This window comes from Rhipicephalus sanguineus, chromosome 9 (genome assembly GCF_013339695.2).
Source record: "Rhipicephalus sanguineus isolate Rsan-2018 chromosome 9, BIME_Rsan_1.4, whole genome shotgun sequence".
Classification (NCBI taxonomy): Eukaryota; Metazoa; Arthropoda; class Arachnida; order Ixodida; family Ixodidae; genus Rhipicephalus; species Rhipicephalus sanguineus.
In genome coordinates this window covers 38,999,242-39,023,817 of record NC_051184.2, presented here as the reverse complement: position 1 = coordinate 39,023,817, position 24,576 = coordinate 38,999,242, and the positions used below count along the sequence as shown (strand labels likewise).

The 24,576-nt window shown below is 47.2% G+C and overlaps 2 protein-coding genes across 3 annotated transcripts in view; both read left to right on the top strand.

The window, feature by feature from the left end:
- Positions 1-24,576, top strand: part of LOC119405020 (leptin receptor gene-related protein) — a 282,779-nt gene that overhangs the window by 218,022 nt on the left and 40,181 nt on the right. The window lies entirely within an intron of this gene.
- Positions 352-24,576, top strand: LOC119405021 (G-protein coupled receptor moody). 2 transcript variants are annotated; one of them, XM_037671769.2, is made up of 3 exons: positions 352-1,452; positions 21,810-22,230; positions 23,203-24,576. In XM_037671769.2, exons 1-3 carry the CDS (start codon positions 1,242-1,244, stop codon positions 23,537-23,539), a joined length of 969 nt encoding a protein of 322 aa, XP_037527697.1. In that variant the 5' UTR covers positions 352-1,241; the 3' UTR covers positions 23,540-24,576. The 2 variants fall into 2 exon arrangements, with proteins under 2 accessions (XP_037527697.1, XP_037527698.1); XM_037671770.2 differs by having other exon boundaries at positions 356-1,452; positions 21,813-22,230; positions 23,203-24,575.

Sequence of the window (24,576 nt, the reverse complement as noted above, 5' to 3'; positions counted from 1 at the left end):
GTTTTCCTACCGATGCTGCAGATACGTGATATTTCTTGGGCAAGCTATGGTCTCCTATACATGAAACGAACGGATTGTTCTTCGTAAAAAGGTGGCGTGGATATCCGCACGCTCTACTTCCCAGTTCTACACGCAGGAGCCACACACTCGTCATCTGGCCGAGCCACACCTTCGGCGACCGCGCGGCGACGGCTCAATCCGCAGAGCGTATACAGAGACGCTAGCGACAACAGAATCGGCAAGCAGCGCGCCTTCTCTTCGTGGCTTTGTGTGACACGCCGATGCCGCCTTCCACGGGAAGCGGACGCCACGGTATCGCTCCGGCGACGGCAACACGTCACACGAACGGCTGGTGGAGGGTTGAACGTAATCGGCCAGAGCTCGCGACTTGCATCCGGCCACCGTGATCTCTTTACGTGACACACACACATCCCAGGAAGGCCTGTGTGTGTCCCACCGACGCCCAACGACGTTCGATTCCTTACAGCACGCGTATAGCGATGCTGGGTGTCGAAAGAGGAGGCGCTGCGCCGTTGCGCCAACGCTTTTTCCAGTGCGGGGTCGATTCCACCGGAACGCTCGAGGGCGCACCGAGTTAAGGAAACAACGAAGTGTCGAAAGTACACAGAAGCCGCATGTGGCGCGCGCATGACGGCGAGGCTTAGAGGAGCGCTATACGGCTTTGTGTGTACAACGTCTCGTTTAACCTGCGATTCTGAAACAAAGTCTGCGTGAAGGTAACTCAGGGAAAAGGAATCGCAGCAGAAGGCTCTACGGGCATTACCGCAAGTATGTGAAGTGTCTAGTGCATCACGTGACCTTGCAACAAGAACGACGAAACTTCCAAGTCCTTCAGGTGCAACCAAAACAATCTTCACGCTACGAGGGTTGTATGCAGCTTTGCCCAGCCCTCAGAACAGCATACCCGCGTTTGGTTTCATTAACCGTCTCCGTAGGCCTACGTCTAATCCTCCCTACGTGACAGCCAATGCTGGGTTTACAGCTTTGGCTTTGGGCACTCAGCGAAGACTTGAAGACCTGCTACAGGCCGCACGACGTGACGCCACGGCAAACCAACTGAGAAGCTTTGGCACTAAGGAACGAAGAAACCTGCAGCTGACAATTCACAAGACCAAGTCCGAAAGGCCTTCTCGTCGACAGTGAGATCAAAATGGCGCGGGTTGAAGTTCGAGGGCGTTGAACTACTACATGTACTGTGCAGCAGCCAGCAAAGGTCGGACATGACTGCTCCGGCGAACCCAGTGCAATTTTCGTTGCTGGCCTTCCTATCTGTGCTAGGCAGTGCGGTAAATTTGGCCACGGCTTGGGCCTTGCTCAGAGACGCGCGACTGCGCGGTCGGGCGACCAGTTGCTTCCTGGTCAACCTGTCGCTGGCTGACCTGGCTTTCAGTCTGTTCAACGGGCCCTTGGATTCGGCCGTCTTCTACTACGGTAAGACGTCTTCCATGCCTTCCATCACATGTTAGATCTCACGTCCGTTAATGACGAATTGAAAATGCCTGCATGGATTCCGTATGCTTTCGAGCTCCTCACAGTGTCATTCGAGCGAAAAGTGTACGGTTTACATAATATATTCGTCGTGATCACACGCGTGAGTGAGTGAGTGAGTGAGTGAGTGAGTGAGTGAGTGAGTGAGTGAGTGAGTGAGTGAGTGAGTGAGTGAGTGAGTGAGTGAGTGAGTGAGTGAGTGAGTGAGTGAGTGAGTGAGTGAGTGAGTGAGTGAGTGAGTGAGTGAGTGAGTGAGTGAGTGAGTGCCAAAACTTTATTCTGTCCACGATAGTCCCGAGCAAACTTAATGTCACCCGACTAGGCCCACTCGGGGACCATCAGGTCAAACCTGACGGCCCTCTCGCGGGCCCTATGGACGGCCAGGATTTGAAAGATCTGGTCTTCATTTGCTCTTGGGTGAAAGGAGGACCGGGAAAGGCACAGCCCAAGAGAGCATGCTCGAAGTCGTCCGCAACCACCACAGAGGGGCAGTCCGGGCTTGGCAGCAGTTCGGGGTACATTGTGTGCAGTTCCGCAGGGTTCTAAAATGTTTTTACGCGAGAATTATTCGCAAAAAGACTTATACAGACAATCCTGATGACGGACATATGATTAGTGATTGCTCTGGCCAATGGAAGAAATGACACTTACAAACGGAAAAGTTCGTATACTCGGCCTCAGTTTCGTATATGTCTTCCGTATACAACAGCATACGGAAGGGAAAGCATAAGAAACCCAGCACCTCCACCACTGTGAAAGATGCAAGACGACCGGACCAGGGAACGCCTGCAGAACCGTTTATTCCGCAGTGTCTGCCTCGGCACAAAACACGAGGAAGAAGAAGAACAGGGATGATGATGGCTATGTACAAATGAGAAAGATGAAGTACGTTAAATGTGTTTACACTATGTATTTACATGCGTAAAGCTTCGTACTACAGCTCTGACAGGTTCTGCATATCTGCAGCGAAAACAAAAGAAGCGAATGTGATTGTGGCGATAAAAGCGAAAGTATAAAGATCGAAACAACCACGACTGAAAATGAAAGCATGAAATGCGCAAGGTGCAGCAGTAGCGAAAGGCAATATCGATCATCGGTTTATTGCAAGTTTAGTGACACACTATAGATTATTGCCGCAATGCTTTGTTCTGAAACACAGCAGAACAAACGAAGAGGCAAAGCTGAACCCTTGATCCACGTAAATATGCACTTACGCAGCTTGGCAGGTCGATTTGAGAGCAGGAGATTACACTTTGAGCGACTGCGGGAAACGAGTCGGGCTCTTATTCCCACACTGCAGAACGCGACAGTCCACAAGTATACATACAACGACGTTGTTGCCTAGGCCGATGGTGTTTCTCACGCACTATGTCACCTCGAACTCTTTAGCCGTTCGTTTAGGCATAGAAGCATTAGCGAAATGAAGAGAGAGAGAGAGAGAGAGAAAAATCCTATGTGGCATGCTGGCAAGGCCACGGAAAGTTTGCACGCTATGCTCATTATATACGCGATGGATTTCTGTATACGGGCTCTCGTATACCCTGAAGCAACACCGTCAGCCACAGCCGCTCCGAGCCCCCTATAAGGCATATATGTCGTGCTCAAGGCTCGTTGGCAAATGGTGGCTCGTTGTTCCTTGCCTCGGGTACGAGTTAATTATTAATAAATGTGGCGCGCGCGCTGATAACAGACGTGCGAGACCCGCAAGAAGCGTTGCCAGAAAGTGTAATGAGTTTTCTGCTTAGCGCTGGGCTTCGTGACTTGGCAAACGGCTTAATGAATGCGGTTACGACATGTCAGCGCCGACACTCTGTGTAGATTGTGGGCAGGTGAACACGGGTGCTTATAACGCTACTAAATAAGTCGGCACATGTTAGTTAGCAACAGTGGTCAGCACTCTGCAATGCCAATTCACCAACGCACCAGCGAAATGCAGTTGAGAACGTAAGGACAAATTTTGGAAGAAATTTGTCTTTACGTTCGTGTTAATTCTCGCATATAACTTACTCGGGTAATTAGCGGACGAAAAGACGCACGCCCACACAAACACAACAACGATGACGAACACAACAAGAGTTCATTCTAGCCCTCCTTATTGCAGCCCGTGCCGTGATATATCAGCGATTAAGGTGCATGTTTGCGCTACTAAGCTTGAGCACCCGCGCGCTCTATTCCCGGCCATAGGTCCTCGGCCACGGGGGAGAAATGCAAGAACACCCCTCCAATTAGATTTAGGTACACGTATACGTTAAAGAACCGCATGCAGGTGGTCAAAATTAATCCTGAGTTCTTCGACAGTGTGTTTACAGTCGTATTGTAACGCTGCGAATAGGACGCGTGAAAAGGAATACGAGAACGAAATCATTTGCGAGCCACCGCAACAAATTTACAGTGGGCCACAATCCCCATGGGTATGAGCCAGCTTTCCTCCAGTTCAAGCGGCAGTCGTCGCACTCAGACCATTTGGAGTGTGAATGATAAGAGTCATTCTTACTTCTCATGGCGTTGCACTTAAGGTACATACCACATGAACTTTACATTTTAAACGTAGAAGCATCCCGTAATTATTACGGCGGTTGTATGCAGGGCGTAAGGCGCGACATTCAAAAGTCTCCGGGACATATGGGCTCTGCGGCATATACAAATTTCTGCTTTGTTAATGCACGATCGACGCAATATGACGTAATGGTTACTCGTGTATTTAAGTCTAACTAATAGAGTCGCAAACGTTCGATTAGGGACAGATACCATCGATGCATGGTAGGGAACAGAGGAAGCTAGATGGTATTAGAAGATATATATATATATCTGGCTAAGTGAGAAGTCAGCTTTTCGCAAACCTCGTGCCGCATAAACTTTTGTTGATAGGTGTGCATGTTACAACCTGTAAGCTCCGCTCACAGCCGTCGCTGTAACATCCAATCACATTGGCTTCTTTCCGTGACGTGAAGCACCACCCGCGTATATATTCCAGGTGACTGATTCTCCCATACAGGCACATGTTTGTGTCGCCGGTTTTCGGCCGAAAACTTGAACTTCCTGGCAAATTTCAGCAAACATTCCAACATCAGTGTTCGGGGAGACGCAATATTTTAAGTATGGACAACGAACCTTTATTATTAGCAGCGAAAAAGTACTTACTGTTAGAACGGAAACTACCTTGTGTGACTCTCTTGCACATATGAATGGCAGGCGCGCCGCAGTTCGGGGGGCGGAGCAACCGAGTGTAGTTATGTACAGTACAGTCACTAAGAGACGCGAACGTATTAGTTAGCACCGGAAAGCAATTAAATGCCGCGCTGATTTGTGCATACCACTCGCATACGAGAGAGTCTGCAGCTATACAGACTTTCGTGTATACACCGATCGAGAAAGAGCTTAACCGTTGATAACGACCTTGTGTAAACGGGGTCTGTCGGTTTTCCTTGCCCCGCGCGAAATTCGGTTATAGGAATTACTCGTTTAGCCGTTAGCGGCACGTACGGTGGTCGGCGCGACCGCCTGCATGCCGACTCATTAGAATACGCGGCGGAATTGCGTGCGCGGGAAACTCATTAAACGACGCCGGATGCCCGGCGGGAGGTGCGGTCCCACGGTTTCCGAGCTGAAAAAAAAAACTGTTTCTTTTTCTCAATAGCACCACCGGACAAGGAGGGCACCGACCCCGCGCGACGACTGACGTATACACACAATTACACACGCAGAATCGTACGCCCCGCAAAACAAAACCTATACAGACAAACGAAATGCACGTCACTGGCGAATGCCGTATAAGAAGCAGGTTCCCATGCACTCTGAAATGGGGGAGAGAAGGGTAATAAACAGTCATTTTACATGTCGGTAACTTAACATGAAACATGTTCAATCTATAAAGTGGGCATAAGAACGCTATAGCTTGACAGTTGAGGGGGAAAAAATAGTGTAACGAAACCTACATCCTCATCACCATCAGTCTATTATACATTATTTCTACTACAGAAAGAAGGCCTCTTCTAGTGATCTCCATTTTACCATATCTTGCGCGAGCAGATTCCATTTTATCCCTGCGAACTTTTTTTTTAATTTCATCACCCCACCTTACTTTAGGTGCTAACCTAACCTAGGTCCACTTTTTTTTCTGTTAAAGGCAACAAGGATATCAGCTAACCCTGTTTGTTCTCTATCGCCCACTGTATACTCTCTTCCGATCGCTTAATGTTAAGTCTATAGAATGCCTTCCATAGCACACTGCTGTTACTGGGCTCCAAGATTCAGCCCCGTATGGTAGAACATGGTAGAATGCAACAGTTGTGCACGTTCCGCTTTGGCAGTAAGCTTTTTACTGCTTAGCACTACTTGCTGCTTTATCAGTAAGGTACCACCCAAATCATTACCGGCAACTTACTGCTGCTAAAGCAGTTAGTTGCCGGTAATGATTTGGGAATGTCTTCCGTACGCGTTTTAGCCCATACTTCGGTGAATTTCGTTCACAAGAGAATGTCCTTCTGTTAATACTGACCTAAATGTACATACCCTTGTGCAGACTCTTGCACAATCGTAAACGCTCGTTCTCTCGCTGAACCACCGAACATTATCTTTGTGTCAGGCCCGTATCCAGGACTTTTTTCCGGGGCTGGGGAGGGGGGGAGGGGGGGGGGGACGTGCTGAAGGCCTTGACTATTTAAGAAAAATACCAACTTTTATTATTTATTTTCGGTAAAACACCCCCCTACATCAAGATTTTGGAGGGCGGTGGGGTCGGTCCCTCGCTCTCCTGCCCCGGCTACGGGCCTGCTTAACGGGTGCCATGTTCCGTCTAGAAATCGGGTGTGGAACGGTATATATTCACTACTGATGAATGTTGTTATCCATAGGTATAAGCTAAAGCAGGTGTGCAACTAAGAATCTGGTCTTGCTGACATGAACCATGTTCGGTCTGGAAATTGCTTATGCAAGGAGAACGTCAAGCACTGATGATGAAAATTAATGTAGGGCAAACCTGCTTCACAGGAATGAGAAACTCGTAAAGCAGATTATTTGCCCGTAGCTAAAGTATGTACTTTAATGGATACTAATAGTGCTCCCTCGAAACCACAGTTCGGAGATAAACGCTTGCAGAGAAGTTCGACAAACTTTTGAAAAAAAAGTAATAATCGGGCGCGTTATTCGAAGGTCGCAGGTTCGGTCCCTGCCGGCGGCAGGTTATCTTTTCGTCCACTTTACTTTCTTTACATTTATATTCTAAATACTACAGATAACACCCCCTATACTTTCCTTGGCGTTATTGCCTGTTAATTCTCATTAATATTGTGTCTAACAAAGAAAACGAGCCCTTAAGAGTCATCTTCTTTCCTTCATTCATAGCAAGGGTCTCGTTCTGGCAGACTTGATGCCTTCAGGTAGTATGCGAGGGATTATTGGTCAGCTGCCAGCTCGTAAAAAGATCACGTGCTACGTGGCGCCAGAAAGGCAGAAACAGTGTGTTCCACACTCGCCGCCATGGCTGCGATTGGCGCTGACTAACACTCGCAAGGTTTAAAATGCACATATATACCCCATAAAGTGGACGGGAGGATGACCGCCGCCGTAGCTCAGTGGTAGAGCATCGGACGCGTTATTCGAAGGTCGCAGGTTCGGTCCCTGCCGGCGGCAGGTTATCTTTTCGTCCACTTTACTTTCTTTACATTTATATTCTAAATACTACAGATAACACCCCCTATACTTTCCTTGGCGTTATTGCCTGTTAGTTCTCATTAATATTGTGTCCAACTTCGTTTAGTTATTCGTTTAACTTTACGCGAGTGTTGGCGACACTTTGCCGAATCTGGTGTTAGCATGCTCGACGGCATGCGAAACTCGCACATATGTAAATCCTTACGGACAGCTATATGTATCGACGTTAAGTGTCCGTCCGCATATTTCGCCGCTTATTCTGAAGAAACAGCGCGAAGAAATAGTCACGGCACACTGCGGACTGCGGAGCAATAAAAAGCAATAAAGATTGCCGCCGTTCAAGTGTCAGCTGCATGCTGAGGCTTGGCAGTTGCACTGCGGTCAACAGTAAAATGTTCTTTTCCTTCTGCATTTTTTGGAAAAAAGGTCTAGCATTTTTGCATTCCTGCTTCTTGTACGCATGTTTCCTCAAATAAGCAACCACTTACGGCACTCGCACCTGCAAAGCGGGGGTCCTCCGAAGTTTTTTACGACTTCGAAAACACGTGTTGCATACCTTCGAAGAAAAACTGCTTCAAGACTGATGCCTCTTCGTGGTTTTCAACCAGTTATTTGTTTTGTCGTCGTTGTTGTTGTTGGTATGGGCTGGGTCCTTTAATAAAAGGACCCTGGTATAGGTAGGAAGGAATGCTGGATACCGTGTCGAAGCAGCAACGCAGTTGTTCTGGGCAACAAGGGCACCGCGCTTGTGGTCGAAACCTCTTTGACGGGCCTGTGTGGCCGTCGCATTGCGGAAGAAGTCGGCAAGCTTTAAAGACCTGGGCACTCAGGTACTCGGACCGTCGGAACTTTAATGTGCGTGTTGCTGGGGCTTCAAAGTACGCTCTGCGCTCGCCGACAATGGCTTTTGACAAATTGCGAGCGCTCGGGATGAACAAGGGACGAGACAGCCCATCGTTTGAACGGCGCATGCGCACAGTTCTTCTTCCGCCCCGAAGCATTTATTTTTTTCTTTATTTTCTGCTTCGACACCCCTACTTTGTCGCGTTTCTCAGAAAAAAAAGAGCAGGACACCCAAGTCGTGGCAGTGGATGGATGAGCGCCGCGTTCCAGGAAGGTCTCGACGTGGAACGAACAACAGCGATCGCGCCGGCCGATCGGGTCCAGGACTGCAGTTCTCCGACGGTCATTAGGCATTGTTGTGCGGCACTCTTTCTGCCGATGGTAGTACGACTCTTTGCGGGGGGTGGACTAAGCCGACGGGGCAGCATCTCAATTTCACTAAGTAATCAAATTGAATTACAACGAGGGCGTCCGTGCGCAAGATTGTTAGACGGTATCCTCATCAACGTTTACAGATCCTCATGGCCCCAGGGAAAAGTATGGGCTTCACTGGAGCTCATGCGCTCACAATAACTAACTGGGCTGCAGAAATCAGTGCCTCTTCCTAGCCTCAAAGGACTATACCATATAGGAGTCGGTAATGATTCGACGTCATGTAACAGCACTTCGCAACAACAGCATAACGAATACGTTTGATCCGGGATGGCAACATAACTCCTAAACAGTAATTAAATTACATTACAAATTACAGCTGGCCCAAAGTAATGACATTGCTGTATCTAATGACATTACTTTGAAACTATCTTAAAAGGTCAACATTCATACAATGACTCATACACATTTCATTTACAGCACATATACATTGAAATATCCTTGCATCGCAGAGGCAGTTGCGTTTTTCAGTGGGCCCGCCTCGTTACCACGCTTGAGGTTCGGGACCCAGATTAAGCTGCCTTTGTTATTTTACTTGCCCTCCTTGGTTATTTTTTTATGCCGTAAGGGAAGTATATTTTAGTCAAAAGTGATAGGGAAAGCAGCGAGTAATTTTCTAGAAGTTACTCGCTTGAAGTAATTCGTCACACTACTAAATTACCAGCCCACACAAGTAATTCATTACGTTACTCGTTACAACAAAAAGTAACTTAATTAATGTAATTTACGCACTCTAACTTCGTTACTGCCAAGTCTGCTTTTAAGTAGCGATTCACAAGATGGAAACCGGCCTCGGAACCACCGTTGTGAAGCACAAAATGCGCGTAGCAAGGCCGCTGTAATGAAAAATAAATGAATCAACACTTCTTCCCATCTTGTCGCCGCTTCACTGCCGCAAGGCACAAACATCTTGCAACTTTTCCTTGGAAGGCTTGGACAATGCAAGTGCGTTGCAAAATGGTGCATACGTGTTATTTTTCGTGAATGCGTACCTTGACTGTATTATACAAGATAAGTGCCCGTTTTTGTCGCGTCTAGGGGATGCCGCCTTGTCAAGCTGCTGAAATTAGCAGCTTTTTCCTCCTTGTAAAGATAAGATTAGCTGATTTGATTTTATTTTAGTTAAGAGATCCTATTCGTGTTCCTTTGTCAGAGGCCTCGAATCAGGGAAAATCCGCAGCGATTGTCCTGTTAAAAATCGCACCTATTGCTTTCTTTTACACTGTTCAATTAGTGGTGAGCGATTTTTTTTTTACCGTGGCTCCATGTTGGATAGATTATTCCAACATATAACCGGACATATGGCATTCACCTCTTGTCCAATCCCGCAGAGTCGGTGAGAGCTCAACAGCACTTCGTTGTGAGCGATCTGACCCGATTTCCGGCAAGCAAAATGCGTTGACTGCAGCTTTCTGGTAATGTGTGCGCTCTTCATTCCCGAATTAATGCACGAAGTGCGCCGAACGTTACTATTACTTGTGAGGGAAGCGCATTCTGCCAACGAACGGGTTGCTCGCCTTCGGCAACAGTCGGCGTTTTCACAATGGATGACGTTTTCTTGTTTTTTTTTTGTACATGTTTAGCTTGTGTTCCACCTACTACTCACTGCTGTAGTGCGACTGAATTAAGTATTTACTTCTTGTTCATCTGGATACCCCCCAACAAAAAGAAAGCCCATATTCCTGCACGATGAGTTCAAATAGCACTATGTGCACTGCGTGCTCAAATATTCATCCGCATTTCTTATTCAGTATTCCATGATATGTAGGAGAGTTGATGGGTTTACTGAGGAAAGCCGGACAGCGTTTAGCGCTACGGAGACGTTTAACACGCACACGCTTGTTTTTATTCCAGTAACAGTACACAAAGGTAAATGTACAGCACGGAACTTTCTTTGATTGATTACTTGCACGACAGCAATGGAACAAAGGCCCGGTTATTTCACGGGACCAAAGTACGTTTTTTCATGCGAATAATATCCGCTGCCTTCCGTCAATCTACTAAACAATGCAACACAAGCGCCCAAGATAATATAAAGAAAAAAAGATGTGGCTTCGCGTGAAATTACTACGACATAAATGTAAAGTGCGCCGTTTGAATTAATTTTGACCATCAAAGCTCTTTAACGCGTATCTTAATCTAAGTACACTGGTGTCTTTGTATACATTTCGCCACAAGTTATAATTGCGCAAGGCAACTCAGTTTTGCGATTTTCGTCATTCCATTTTCTGTTCTGTTTAGGGGACAATTTACGTATACGTGTCGGACGTGACTTGACAGAAATATTTCTCTGCAGTGGGACCAGGACCGTACACAACTAAAACTCGTCGCGTAACCTATAAACGACAGTCCCGAAGTTATACACCTAACCACAACGCGCAAGTGCATGACAGCCCTTTTTCTTTTTACCAACGAGCCGCTGAAAGGCTATATTCACATGAGATTTAATACTTCTCATCTTTAGGACAACGCCAAGTGCACTTTGCAATGCGCTTGGACCACAGAGCGGCACCTACACTGATATGACTCTCGTGAACGGAGGGCACGACAACCACACACAGCACTCTCGACAAGTGCACTCAATGATCTTACTACAGTACATATACAGCCGATCAAGGTCAAATGCTTCTTTACATCGTGTTAGGCATACGTACGAGCGGTTAAAGTTGCACTAACGCAATGGAACAAACCGTCCTTTGAGGACCTGCACGGCATACGCGCACATGCAAACACAACGTAGCAGACGACGCATGGAGCAATCCACACTAGGTACGGTTCAGCCAGAAGCCGCCAGGCGGCGACTCCGCTCGATTTTGCGGCCAATGAACAACGACAACAACAATCATTAGCAACAACCACAAAGATGAAGACGCGCACTGGCGTGGGATACCTGAGCAGATGGTTACGTGAATCAGGACGATTTACTTGCTGATATATAAAAACGTTTCACTGTCTTGTTCTTTTGACATCGAAGTTTTTCATTAGACGAAAGGATTAGAGAAGCATTCGTGATCGACGGCACTGCTTCTACATAGTTCGTTTGTGTGTGGTTGCGCTTCGAGATCAGTTCAAACACGAACCTGGAACAAATCATCCTGTTAAAGATGACCTAATTAACTCAGCCGATTCTCTGCCGAAGTTCGAACGCCCATAGCGGGCGTGAGCGATTCACAGAAGCAAAGGAACACGTACTGTCGCCATTCTGAGTGGGTAATCCATATTTGAGTGCCCAGTGTCCTCCAAGAACATCTGAACCGGCTGTTTATTAAGGCGAAAGCCTTAGAAGCCTCATAAAAAGTGAAAATTGACCGTCGACATCAACACGAGTGATGCAAAAAAATATCGTCACGTGATGGCATCACTATATAACGTCATCATGACGCCGTGTATCACAAAAAGCTTTGACGCCATCATGACGCCACATGATGACGTAATCGCATGATATCATCGCTTGGTCAAAGGCGGGCCGACCACGGAGGCAGTGCATAACCAGCTGAGGTGCAGAAAGCTTGCAATGCCTCCGACCTTGGAGGCATTGCAAGACCACGTATACGTGCAAAAAGCTTTCGGAGGGGGGCAAGGGAGGATCAACATATTGACTGATAAGAAGAAGAAGAAGATGGCTTTTGCCTTCGAGTCGTGTTAGGTGAATGCATAAGGGACCCCGTGAGATTTTTTATACTGCCGCGCAGACGGGGCAATTTTCGGCCTCGAAAAATTCCGATCTCTGGAAAAGACATGGCTGTATAGCAAGTCTTTCTTCTGAATACGGAAAGGAAGGTGTGTTCTTGAGAGGAGAAAGAAACCCGTTTGTCGTATGTATTTCCTTTTTTTTTTAATATATATCCGCATTTAAGCTTCATTAAACTGATGGAAGTCTTTTCAGGGTTCCTTTGAGTTTATATACGGTCAAGATAGGCCTGCAAGAAGCGTTCAGGTACTTGATAGATACATTCGTAAAGTTCGCAGATGTAAAGAAAAAAAAAAGTGTTAATGCAAGCTATGGTATCGACCCCTAAAGTTTACCTAACCTGTTTTTTATTGTTCGTGGTGGTGCGGTAGCGTTTACGAACCCTAACTCGCGAAAGCAGGATATCGTTGTTATGTCACGAGATATCAGACGACTTTAAACGGATAACTGAGCGTTAAAAAACAAAAAAAAACAAGACTTAATGGCGATGGAATCATTTGTGCCCTAAGCACTGTCATGAAATATGCATGTATACAGTCCCTACGCAACAGGTTACAGAGAACAGTTTTGCAGCAATCAGTGGCGTACGTGCTTGTTTTTATCAGGTTTCTCATTCGGGTCGTAAAATGGTGCGAGTGAGTCGCGCCATCCACTGATCCTGATAAGCCCGCAGGTTATGTCTGGGAAGGTTCTTCCGTGGGGTTTCCCATTGAACGTTGCTGTCAAGAGAAACACACACACGCACACGCGCACACACACACACACACACACACACACACACACACACACACACACACACACACACACACACACACACACACACACGTATATATATATATATATATATATATATATATATATATATATATATATATATATATATATATATATATATATATATGGAAGAGTAGGGACACAACTAAGCGGTTATCTTATTTTTATTTGCCAACGGTTTCGACCGGTGGACCGGTCTTCGTCAGGGCTTATGAGCAAATACGGCGCTATGCGAACATCCCAAATCGTCGTGGTCACTCTTAGTTGAAGCATGGTTGAAGGAAGGAAAGGAAGAAAATAATAAATAGGTCAAGTTGACAGTGGTGACGTATAGTGTGTCAAACAGTTCCTCTCGGCTCGTTCGCTAGAGCAAGCAAAGAAGAGAATGGGGGAAACAAGCGCCGTTTCGGCGGAGTGGAGCAGGTGCCGTAGATACGGGCGAAAAAATGAGATAAAATAAATAAATAAATAAATAAAAATAAGAACTAAAGTAAAATAAAATAGAAATGGCAGAAAGGAAACAAAACGCATAGCGCGGCATCCGCGACGCGCCTTTGAAGGTAGCGGGGGGCATTGTTCCTTTGCTTGGGCGGCAGCAATTACTTGCTGCGAGGGGTGCATCCGTGGCAGAGCAAGCCCCGATCCCTCGCCTTTTGCGGTTACTTCCAGAGGGGGAAGAAAGGGTCGGTGTTCTTTTGTCGCTTACCCGTTGCGTGTGTGTGTGTGTGTGGGGTTTAACCCTCGTGTCTGTGTCGAAGTGGTGGCGTGGGTGCAGGAATCCTGCCCTGTTAGTGCGGCTCTCCGAGGCACCTGTGGTTGAAAAATCCAATGCGGGTCAGCCTATTCCATTTAAAAAATGAATTAATAAATTAAACGAAACGGTTAAATTATAAAAAGAAAGGAAGAAAATAAGAATAAAACGAAGAAAACGTAAACAAATATAATAATAAAAAGGCAAAGGTCAGATATGGGAAAAATAGACATTGAATACTGAAAAGTCGGGAAAAAAATGAATACAAAAAAGAACATGCCAACAAAAATACACATAAGTACAGAATGTGCAAAGGTATCCGGTTGGTCCGCTCCCCCAGATACTTGTTCGATACTCCATTTTAGCATCCAGCACGAATTACAACTGTCAGGATTCATTTCCCGTCTACGAACTTTTGCATGACCGAAGAAACGAGAGGTTCCCCATGTTTTCATTTATGCCGTATGTCACTGTTTCAAAATTGTGGATGAAATGGGACTCTCGTTGTTCCCGATCCCGAGTACTGCGGAAGCCTGACTGCAGGAGGGTGACACGTATTTTGTCGGCAAACTCATATGTTTAGAGAAAGGGAGATTTGGCAGAGTGCGCGCGTGAGCTCTGTGGTTATTCAGACGTAGCCTAACGGCGTCACTGTCACAATTTAGAGGTTCCTTGATTCTGAATGGGAAGTCAGAGGACGAAGCCTTGGCAACACAGGTTGTTTTCATATGTTTGCAGACCTGGCAGCGTTGTTTTCCACATGGCTTGCAACCCTATATATTCCCTGTTTTCAGACTCGGTCGTCTTAGCTCTTACTAGGATGTCTTTTATGTTCCTTCCGCGGCGGTAGACCACTCGCGGCGGCTCCGTGAAAACTGAGGACAGGCGCGTATTCTGCTGTATAATAAAATGTTTAGAGAGAATGTTGTTGAGTTGCGGTAGTGTGGACGAGTACGCGAGGACAAGGTTCGTTTGGTATTTTGGTTGGCATGGTTTCGAGCCCGACAAAATTTCGTTTCTATCTAAACTCGGCGCCCGGCTTATAGCATCATCGATGATACTCTCCGGGTTGTCCTTAGCCAGAAGGGCCGTTTTAAGATCCTCGGCATGACATTCGAAATCTGACACGTCCGAACAAATTCGGCGGTATCGATGGGCTTGTGAGTATGGTATGGCTGTCTTGCAATGACGTGGATCATGGATGGCTACTCAAAGTGAAGGCATTGATGGCGATCCGTTGGTTTTTTGTATAGATTTGTATGGATGCGATTCTCATTAATTTGAACAGTGATATCAAGAAAGTTTATGGTTGATTTCGAGTAGCTGTGTGTAAAACATATTGAAGGGTGAGTTGAATTGAAATAATCTATGAACGAAAGGAGGCTTTCCTCTCCGTGGTGCCAAATAATGAATACATCGTCTAAGAACCTTTTGTAGACTAGAGGCTTCAATGTTCTGGTTGCAAGAAAAGGTTCTTCAGTAGATGCCATAAAAATATTCGCGTAATTAGGAGCCATCTTTAGCTGTACCGTTTATCTGGAGAAAGTGTTTATTATCAAATTCAAAGTTATTGTGGCTAAGTACCAACCTCAGTAGTGTCGATAGCGTGTCCTCGTCTAAGCATAAGTGTGTACTGGCGTTCTTGAAAGCTTTCACCGTTGCAACAATGCCATCTGACTGTGGGATATTTGTGTAAAGTGACACTCCATCTATTGTCACAAGGATGCTATCCTCAGGAACCTCGAGTCCGGTGATTTCGCGGAGAAAGTGGTTCGTGTCCTTAATGTAAGAGGGGATAGTTGGGACCTTAATGATGAAGTCTAGCGCGCCTGACATTCTTTCTGCTACTGTGCCGTTGCTTGAGACAATAGGACGGCCGGGGTGGTTGGCTTTGTGGCTTTTAGGGAGCAAATAAAAACGGCACCGATGGGCTACGTTCTATTCTTAACATCGCCAAATTCCACCATACATATAGTAGTAGTGAAAACTTTTATTGATTATAAGGTTTCAGGGCAAGTACGTGGGGTCCTCAGTCCAGGGCTCCACTGGCCTTTGCTGCTCTCTGGGCTTGGTCGAGCAGAGCCAGCTGGCTCTCCCTATCCAATTGCTAGGAATATGCAGGTCTCCCCCTGCCTGGTTCGAGGCGTTGTCCTCAAAAGGGTAGAACTGATCTTCTGTGGCCGCGATTCGTATTCCCGCGTAAAGGGGTATTCAGACGGGGGAGGAATGCTCGGGGGAGACGGGGGGGTTGCGGATCACGTGACCACGACGTCACGGATTAGCGAGTGGGCGTGACCCCCCCGCGCCTCCTCGGAGGAGACGGGGACGTTTTCCCCGAAAGGACAAACAATCCCCCGGCGGTAGGGGATGTGGCGGAATTTCTGGCTCTTGTTTGGCCACATTGTTGCACTTGATCCTGCAGAGAGCGGCAGTGGGTGTCCAGTCTGCAGTTGGGGTCATCTGTAGCTGGGGTCATCGTCGTCAGCAGCTGGTGAAACGGGCGGTACAAGCCACAGGAGTAGTCTGGTAACACTGGTCTCCCCCTCCGTTCGCCCCGTCCGTGTGAGTGGGGGGCATTTGTGGCGACTTCTCCTCGCGAGTTGACGTCACTAGGCTCCGCCTTTACCCCCCGAGCATTTCTCCTCCGTCTGAATACCCCTTAACGTGGGAGAGAGTTGGCCGTTCCCCACAGCACGGACAGCTGTGCGCGTATAAATTGTGGGATTTATGTGGTGCTTTCGCCATATGCACTAACATGATTCGCCAGCTTAAGTGCCACTGTCAGTCCTGAGTGGCTATACTGAAGGCCGACACAGACTCTTTGAACGGCTCTAAGCCACCCTTATTGTCGGTGTCCCGAGTATACATGGAATCATAGGTCGGCAAACTCATTCACGAGTCGACTCACTCAGACTCGGATCGAGCCGTGAGTCTGAGTGAGTCCGGGTGAGTAATATTTTGGTGAGTTTGAGTTCGAGTGAGTTTGGTTGAGACAAATTTTACTGATTCTGAGTTCGAGTGATCCCAAAGCACAAAATATGTTTCTTAGTGAGTCTGAGTGAGCTCCAATTTTTTTGGGCCGACCTATGCATGGAACTGCCTAAACTTCGTCCGTCTCGCTTCAAACGGCTGTGTGATTTAATGCAAGTGTCACGGGTGACATTTGCATCCTGACGTTTTAATGTGCGACTTTGAGACCAGAAGTAGTCGAAGAAAGAATTGGATCCCACGTTTCGGCAAGAAGACCTAGCGATCTTTCTTCAGGGCGGAGACAATTAAGTCCCGTTGCCGAAACGTTGCACTCCAGTGACACTCCTTGTTCGATATATATATATATATATATATATATATATATATATATATATATATATATATATATATATATATATATATATATATATATATATATATATATATATATATATATATATATATATATATATATTGCGGTATAAGTGCGACAATTCGCAATGTTTGATGGTTCACTCTGCGCTTAGAAAACTAAGCCTGATTCAGAACTTAGGCCAGTAGTAACAGATAAAGCGAATTTAATCAAGTCACACGGCGCCTTATGTCCTATGACGACTCGAAGGCGAGTCTGTTTGAACCTTTTTGCACCGGACGTGGCGTTGCGCTGCCTCCTAGATCGGCCCACTCTTGACCAAGCGAAGATGTCATATGAAGACGTCATCACGTGAGTACATCATGTGACGTACATGACGTCAATCACGGTGACGTCATTTAATCGTGACGCCACACATGAGATCATCTGTGATCACGTACGTGGTACATTTTCGGACCGCTCATGCTGACGCCGACGCCACCGACGGTCGCTTTTTAGTGTCTAAAGCCTCACGCGCAAATTTCAGACATATGTAGTAACAACAGTTCGCGTGGTATACAGCATTGACTGATGGTGCATAGCGAGATGTCCCTTCTGTGATTTCTGCTGGGAACTCTACACGGGCTCTTCATTTAGAGCTGTGCCCGCCCACTCCCTCCGGTTCGATGCTCACTGTGAGACTCGGGGAATTCCCTGAGCAGCAGGATGTATGTGGAGCCCCGCCCACCGACCCTCCCCCCTGCGATAAAACCGACCCCCACCCCCTTGATAAAACTTTCCCCCACCCCTAATGGAGAACCCTGCGGACGCCTATGAGCTATACCACCACACCAGTATCGTAATACTAGTACTGAAGAATTTTGGCGGCGAAGTCGTGTTGCTCTATCTGGACTCTGTCGCCTCAAAGAATGAGTATTACTTAAAAGCTCGAGCACAGTACATGTCACATTAACATCAGACCTTAACATTTCAATGGAGACAATGCAGGCAGGGGAGTTTTGCGACATACTGGCGCGAATGTCGCTGTGGACGATAGTAGACGGACGACGCACTACCATTAGTCCCCTAAGAAGTTACGCGGTGCAGGACATGGGCAAAGATATGCGGATGATCTTAGCCGACGATAAGTACAAAACCGGAAAAAAAGGTCACTTATATCAGCAGCGGCCCGCTCCAAACCGCAGAGAATATCCGTTTTAAGCGTCTCTATAGATAAAATTGACAAAAGAATTCCGTCGGATGCCGTTTAGTTCCGCGAAACCATGCCTATGTAGTTCACTCAAGAGTAGGGGTGTGCGAATATTCGAAAGTTTCGAATATTCGTCGAATATTACATTCGAAATATTCGTATTCGATTCGAAAATCGTGTATTCGAAAAGTTTCGAATATTCGATAACTTCGAATAATCGAAAAATTCGAATATGCGATTCGATTATCATGCATAAAATAACTCGTCTTCCACATTTCTGCTGCGTTCGTATAGCTAAAAACGTTGCCGAGACGAGCGATAAACATCGTGAGTACACGGATGCACGATGTCTGCCTGCGACGAACTCCCCTATACGTATGATTTATTGCTGGTGCATCCCCGACGTGCCTCGCTGTTGGCGATCATGTAACCGTACATTTTCAATATTATGCGGCCGTAACGTGCCGCACTACCACTCATTCACTATGCGGGACCACTTCTGAAGAAAGACAGTGACCCATGTGACTGGTGGCGGACTGTAGGCACCTTCAGATACCCCAGTCTGGCAAAGCTTTGCCCCATGTACCTCCCTATACCAGCCACTTCTGTTCCAAGCGAGCGTGCCTATTCAGTGGCAGGGGGGGGGGGGGGGTGTCTCTGTTAGAAGGGAGCGCCTGCTGCCTGATCATGTGGAGCAACTCATATTTCTTCATGATAACATCTAGTCATTACTTTCATTGTGCCGTGATATTTGTTTGCGTTGTGATGTGCATTGTGCTAGCCTGGACATTGTGTTCTGGAGATAGCAGTGTATGTTTTGTTGCCAGTCAGGCTGTTAATGTTTTTTTTTTTTTTCAAATAGCTACATGTTAAATAAAATATTGTTACTGTGGAGGCATTTTTTCTTTGATATTCGATATTCGATTCGATATTCGAAGGTGGATATTCGTATTCGATTCGTATTTGAAAAATTTGATATTCGCACACCCCTACAGTCAAGAGCACTGTGGCGCTTGAGCGCACTGCGGCAGACGTGAAGTCCTGGTCGGGATGCAGAATATATAACGTACCTGACGAAATCGGAAAAGTATACTGTGCCGCTGGTATGCTTTGTTCCCATAACCTTAGGTCATTTTTAAGTGGACACTAAACAGAAAAAAATCACAGGGTCCCTTACGCATTCGCCTAAGACGGCTTGAAGGCGAAAGCCATCTTCTTATTTTCTTTTTTCTCAGTCATGTATTTATCCTGCCCCGCCCCCCTCCGAAAGCCTTTTCACCTCACGTGGTTTTAACGCGATAGCGTTAAAGAGCTCGTATCGCAGAAATTCCGCCGTTGGCGTCGGCGCCGTTGGTTGTGAGCGAAAAATCATCATCTTGTCCGTGACCGAAAAATCGAAAAAGCTGCAAATAAAATAAATAGTAAAAATGTTGGGTCCGAGTGAGGATCGAACCGAGGCCGTCTGCGTGGCAAGCAGGTGTTCTACCACACAGCCATGCCTCTGCTTGGCGCTGCACTGAAAGTAACTTTCATGCTTCACAAAAATACGCCTCCTGTATACAGGTGTCACAGTACAAGATGTAATATCGCAGTAGTATTGCGTGATACAAGCGTACATTGCCCTCGGGCGTCACGCCATGTCAATATCATAACGACTTGGTGGTTCAAAGACAGCCACCCTTTACAAAAGGCCCGCGTATTGCCTTAAGACCACGTAGTGGGTGCATCGCAACTTCGAAAAAGTTTCTCGCGCATATAGTGAACTAGAACATGTTCACTATACTCGCGCATAATTGCTCCTGGTTTAAAGCATGCTACCCATTACATAAGGCACACACCTTACTGTGCGCATTCTGTTAAACAGTCGTAGTGTTGGAAGTTGCGCACTAGGGGCAGGATATCACTATCGCGTTCTACTCTTAAAGGCGAAGCTTAAGCGTCCCCCAATTTTTTTTTGAGCTGCCTCTAGGATCGGAAGTATATATATATATATTGCAAGCTTTCTGCACCTTACGTGGTTTTGCACTGCCTCCGTGATCAGCCCACCTTTTACGAAGCGCCGATGTCATGTGATGACTTCATCACGTGACGCCACGTCATGTGATGTCATAGTGAGTGATAATGACGTCCCAAAGTTTGGCGATATGTGACGTCCTCACTTGATGATTTTTTGCGTCACGTCGTGTTGAACGCCGCGAGACGCCGACGCCACCGACGGTCAATTTTCGATGAGGCATCTAAGGCTTTCGCCCTAATAATTACTTCCCTTTTATTAGTAAATTAACCTCGCGCAATACCGAAAACACGTACCACTCCTGCCGCGAGACGACTTGGTGTACCAGGAAATGATACTCGAAAAAGAAAATATAGGTGGCTGCGCCATCTTGAAGTTACAGCCATGGAGGAAAGAAAATGGTTACAGCACCAACTTGCCATGACGTCATAGGCTGGCGGCGTGTACTAGGGCCTACGTTAATTCTTCACCGGTAAAAATGAATTCCACCGTGTTCTGAAGGAGCCAAACACTTAACGTGACAACTATTCCCTAATTTTTTCTTGCAATGAGCATTATACCTTGTGACTGGTGCATCGAGATCCTCTGTTGATTTTACGCCACTGTAACATAACTAATTAAAATGACAAGTTAATGAAAGTTTTCTGAACCAGTGTGGTTGAAACACAAAGAATGAAAATAGGGAGAGAGAGGTCTGTGACGATAGGTGCGGTGGTTCCGGTGCGAAATTTAAGAATGCGAAACATTGATCTACATTTTGCTTTAATTCTCTTAATATATATATTATCATGAAATTAATAATACATTTCTCAAATAATTATCTGTATGAACTGTTTCAATGTTCCACTTCGGTGTCCGATTAAAGTGAACGCTTAGCCTAAAAAAAAACCCTGATGCGTTGGTGCACTGCTATTAAAAATTCCACTGAAACGGCCGCCCCTAATTGGAACCCTGCGCACGCCTATGAAAACAAGTGCCATGATGCGATGCCATTAAAGCGACACTAAAGAGCAATACGATTTTTCTCATATTAGTAAAGTTCTCTTTCACGATACCAAGAACACCACGCTCGCTGCGAGAAGACGCTTAGTAAGCGAGAAAACGCGCAAAAACAAAATGCGGGTGGCGACGCCACCTTGAAGTTTCCGCACCATTCGCCGTGACGTCACATGTTTTGACGGCGCCTACTAGGGACTACGTAGTTCATAATCGGTAAAAATGAAGTACATTGTCCTCCGAGGGGGCCATAGACTTTACATACTAAGTTTGGGGTAATTTTGTTGAGCCAATGGCGCCAAAATACGATAAATACTTTGAAATCCGTGACGTCATGTGGGGAGATTTCGGCGCGAAATTTAAAAAGGAAACTTCGAACTTTTTTTCTCCTCTATTAATAAACCTATGATGGCGAAATTAGCGACATTAGAGTTCTCAGAGCACAATTTATCGATCTAAACCTATTCATTTCTCTTTAGTGTCCCTTTAAGCAGGGACTATACCCACGTAGTGTTGATTTCACCGTATATATGACTGACCTTCGCATATCGGTTAACATTGCTTCTCTGATTCATTTCGGCCTCATTCCTGACCTTTGACCCCCACCTATGAAAGCAGGTGGCTGGACGCACGGTCATCGGCTCTGCGTAGCGGCCGCCCTGGTGCGCCACGTTGCCGTGGGCAGCTCGCTGGCCAGCATCCAGCTCATCACGCTGAACCGGTACACCAGTGTTGTGAAGCCGAGGTCCTACGCTCGCATATTCAGCCCCGGCAGCTGTCTCCTCATGGCCGCCCTGTGCTGGGTGCTGCCGGCGGGACTGCTGCTTCCCGCCGCACTGGCGGTGCCCGGCGCCAGCTTGGGCTGGGACAAGAAGCTCGAGAGCTGCACCGTCATGCCCAGTCCCGTGTACCGGCCCGTGATCTACCTGGGCTCGGCGCTGCTGCCGCTGCTGCTGTTCGCCGCCTGCTATCCGAGGCTCTTTCTGGCTCTGCGCCACTCGCGCCGGAGACTCACGTCCCACCTGGGGACGTTGCAGTGAGTAATAAAACATCGACAGTACTTTAAATAGCCCCTAAAACACCGAGAGGTCGAAATTTAGTTGTGGTGTTGCAGCTGTGCACGAGTCTACAACGAACACGTAGCCGCGAGAATTTTTTCGAGACGGTGCTGTAATATCGTAGTTAGACGCGTTCGATGATCCAAAAGAGGTCCTCGCTCGTTTCGCTCTTCGCGATGCTCCGTGGTGGTAGTGGTTTGAAGAGGAAAAGGCGCCTAATTTCTGCAGCCCGATCGGGAGCACGGCGCAGCGCCTTCGTCGGCTGTCTCTCCTCTTGGCCGAGTGCTCCTTCTCACCGTGCGAGGAGGAAGAGCGGCGAGCATGCTTACTTAAAAAGAGCAGACAAACAGGCTCTTTTTGTGGATGACATGACCAGACCAACACCAGACACGAATGCTGACGTCACGGCCAACACTGGGGATTACCGAAAGACCCGGAGAAGAGATAATTACTTAGAATTCGTGGCGCGCACTCGGCTCGCAGCACTGCCGCGTATGATCGTGACGGCATTCCCAGCTGGATGTGCGCATTTACTTGAAACTTGAACAAAATGTCTCCTAACGTTGCCATTTCAAAGAATGTCTTTCACATATCTCATATATGGGTCATATCAGCAGGGGATATGACGTAGATTTCGAGGAAGATATCGGTATCGACCTGCAGAATGACTAAAATTCTGAAATGCGTAGTTTTTGTTCTACGGTGATGTTTGAGCACATAAACCACATGTGTTGCCTCAGGAAAAAAATGCTTGAGACCAGTCCCGTTTCCGTAGCTCCCCCCGAACAAAGCGTTCTTAATTGCAATAGGCGAGAAAATAATGCGAATACCACTTAGCAAAGTCACAAAAGGTTATTCCTTGTGAAGCCGCGGGCCGCGTGTTTGAGACCACTGCCATGAGCTATGTGTAAGCTGACAGCGCAAATTTCGTGGCGCACACGCATTTGCAGGTCCATAGCGATGCAGCCTTCGACCAGCGCTCCGGACTTGAGCCGGGAGCCGATGCAGCCGGCACGTTCCAACTCGATCTGCGCGGGCCGCGGTCGAGAGCGTCAACTGCTCGGGGTGCTGGGCGCCATCCTGTGTTCCTTCTGCATCTGCTACCTGCCGCTGCTCATCAGCGTGGGACTCAACCAGACGCCGCCGCTCGTTGTGCACGGTCTGTTCTACGCGGCACCGTGCATCAACCCGCTCGTCTACGTGGCCATGAGCCGGGACTACCGGAGGGCGTACGCGGCACTCTTCTGTTGCGGTGGTGGCGACGGCGGACATTCGACCGAGGGTTGACCTGCGAAGACGCCCTGGAGTCGGCGACAAGGCGACGCTATGTCAAGAGCTTTCTTTCAAGTTTCTTCGGTGTGAGCGCAGATTTGTCCTCGACTGTTTCCAGCCTGGTGTTGTTGCCGGAGAAACAGACTGGTAGACCAAAGGAACGACACAAGAACACAGACAGGGCGCTCTTGCCAGTTTAGTCTTTGTTGCTGCGAATGAATGCGTGCTCATTGAGGTGATACCGCAGTCCGCATCAGCTCATTCAAATCTGGTGGCTGCGGCAAACATTTCCTTTACTTTTTTTGTCAAGTCCGTATACTGTGGAAGCGTGAACATTGTTGCAAGGTTGACACGTGGACTTGTTCGTAGTCCCATGGCTTTGATAGTAATTGTGACGCCTAGTCTCATTATCTGTGTTCATTCGCGCTGTATTCTTTATCGTGAACATTGTTGTCCAGCTGCTCCTATCAACGAGGAAGAGGCACGTGTCGTGTTGATGTGGTGCATTCGTCACAACTTGAAGAAAAGCAGCGCTGCTGGTCGGCGTGGGCTTTAACTCCTGACACACGTGGCTCTGAGTGGCGCCCTGCGTCGCACCGCTAATCTTTATAGGCGTATGCATGCCGGGGTGCTGCCGAAGCACACGCGACATTCCTGTGACGCCAGAGACAGCAGGTCTCAAGAGCTGCAGGCAGCGAGAGTCACTCCTTTTTCGAGTCTCAAGAGAGATGCGCTGCTCGGCTTACACCTATGCACAGCAGCCTTCAAAAGTTTTCGGGACATCTCTCACGTATACATGTATGATCGTAAACTCTGGACTGTTACAACATCGAGCAGTGAATATGATGTACCCTGTGTGCATATGATTCGGCAGAGGCCGATCCGTGGATTTATGCGACCAAGGTACGTCGCGTCAAAGGTTCGCTGCAGATGGCAACAAAGCAGCCTGTGAATGAACTATGCTAGTTTGTTAATGAAGCGAACCTGAAAGTGTGTTTTTGACAGGGTATACACAAATAAAGCCAATTTCATCATAAGACGTTATTTCACTT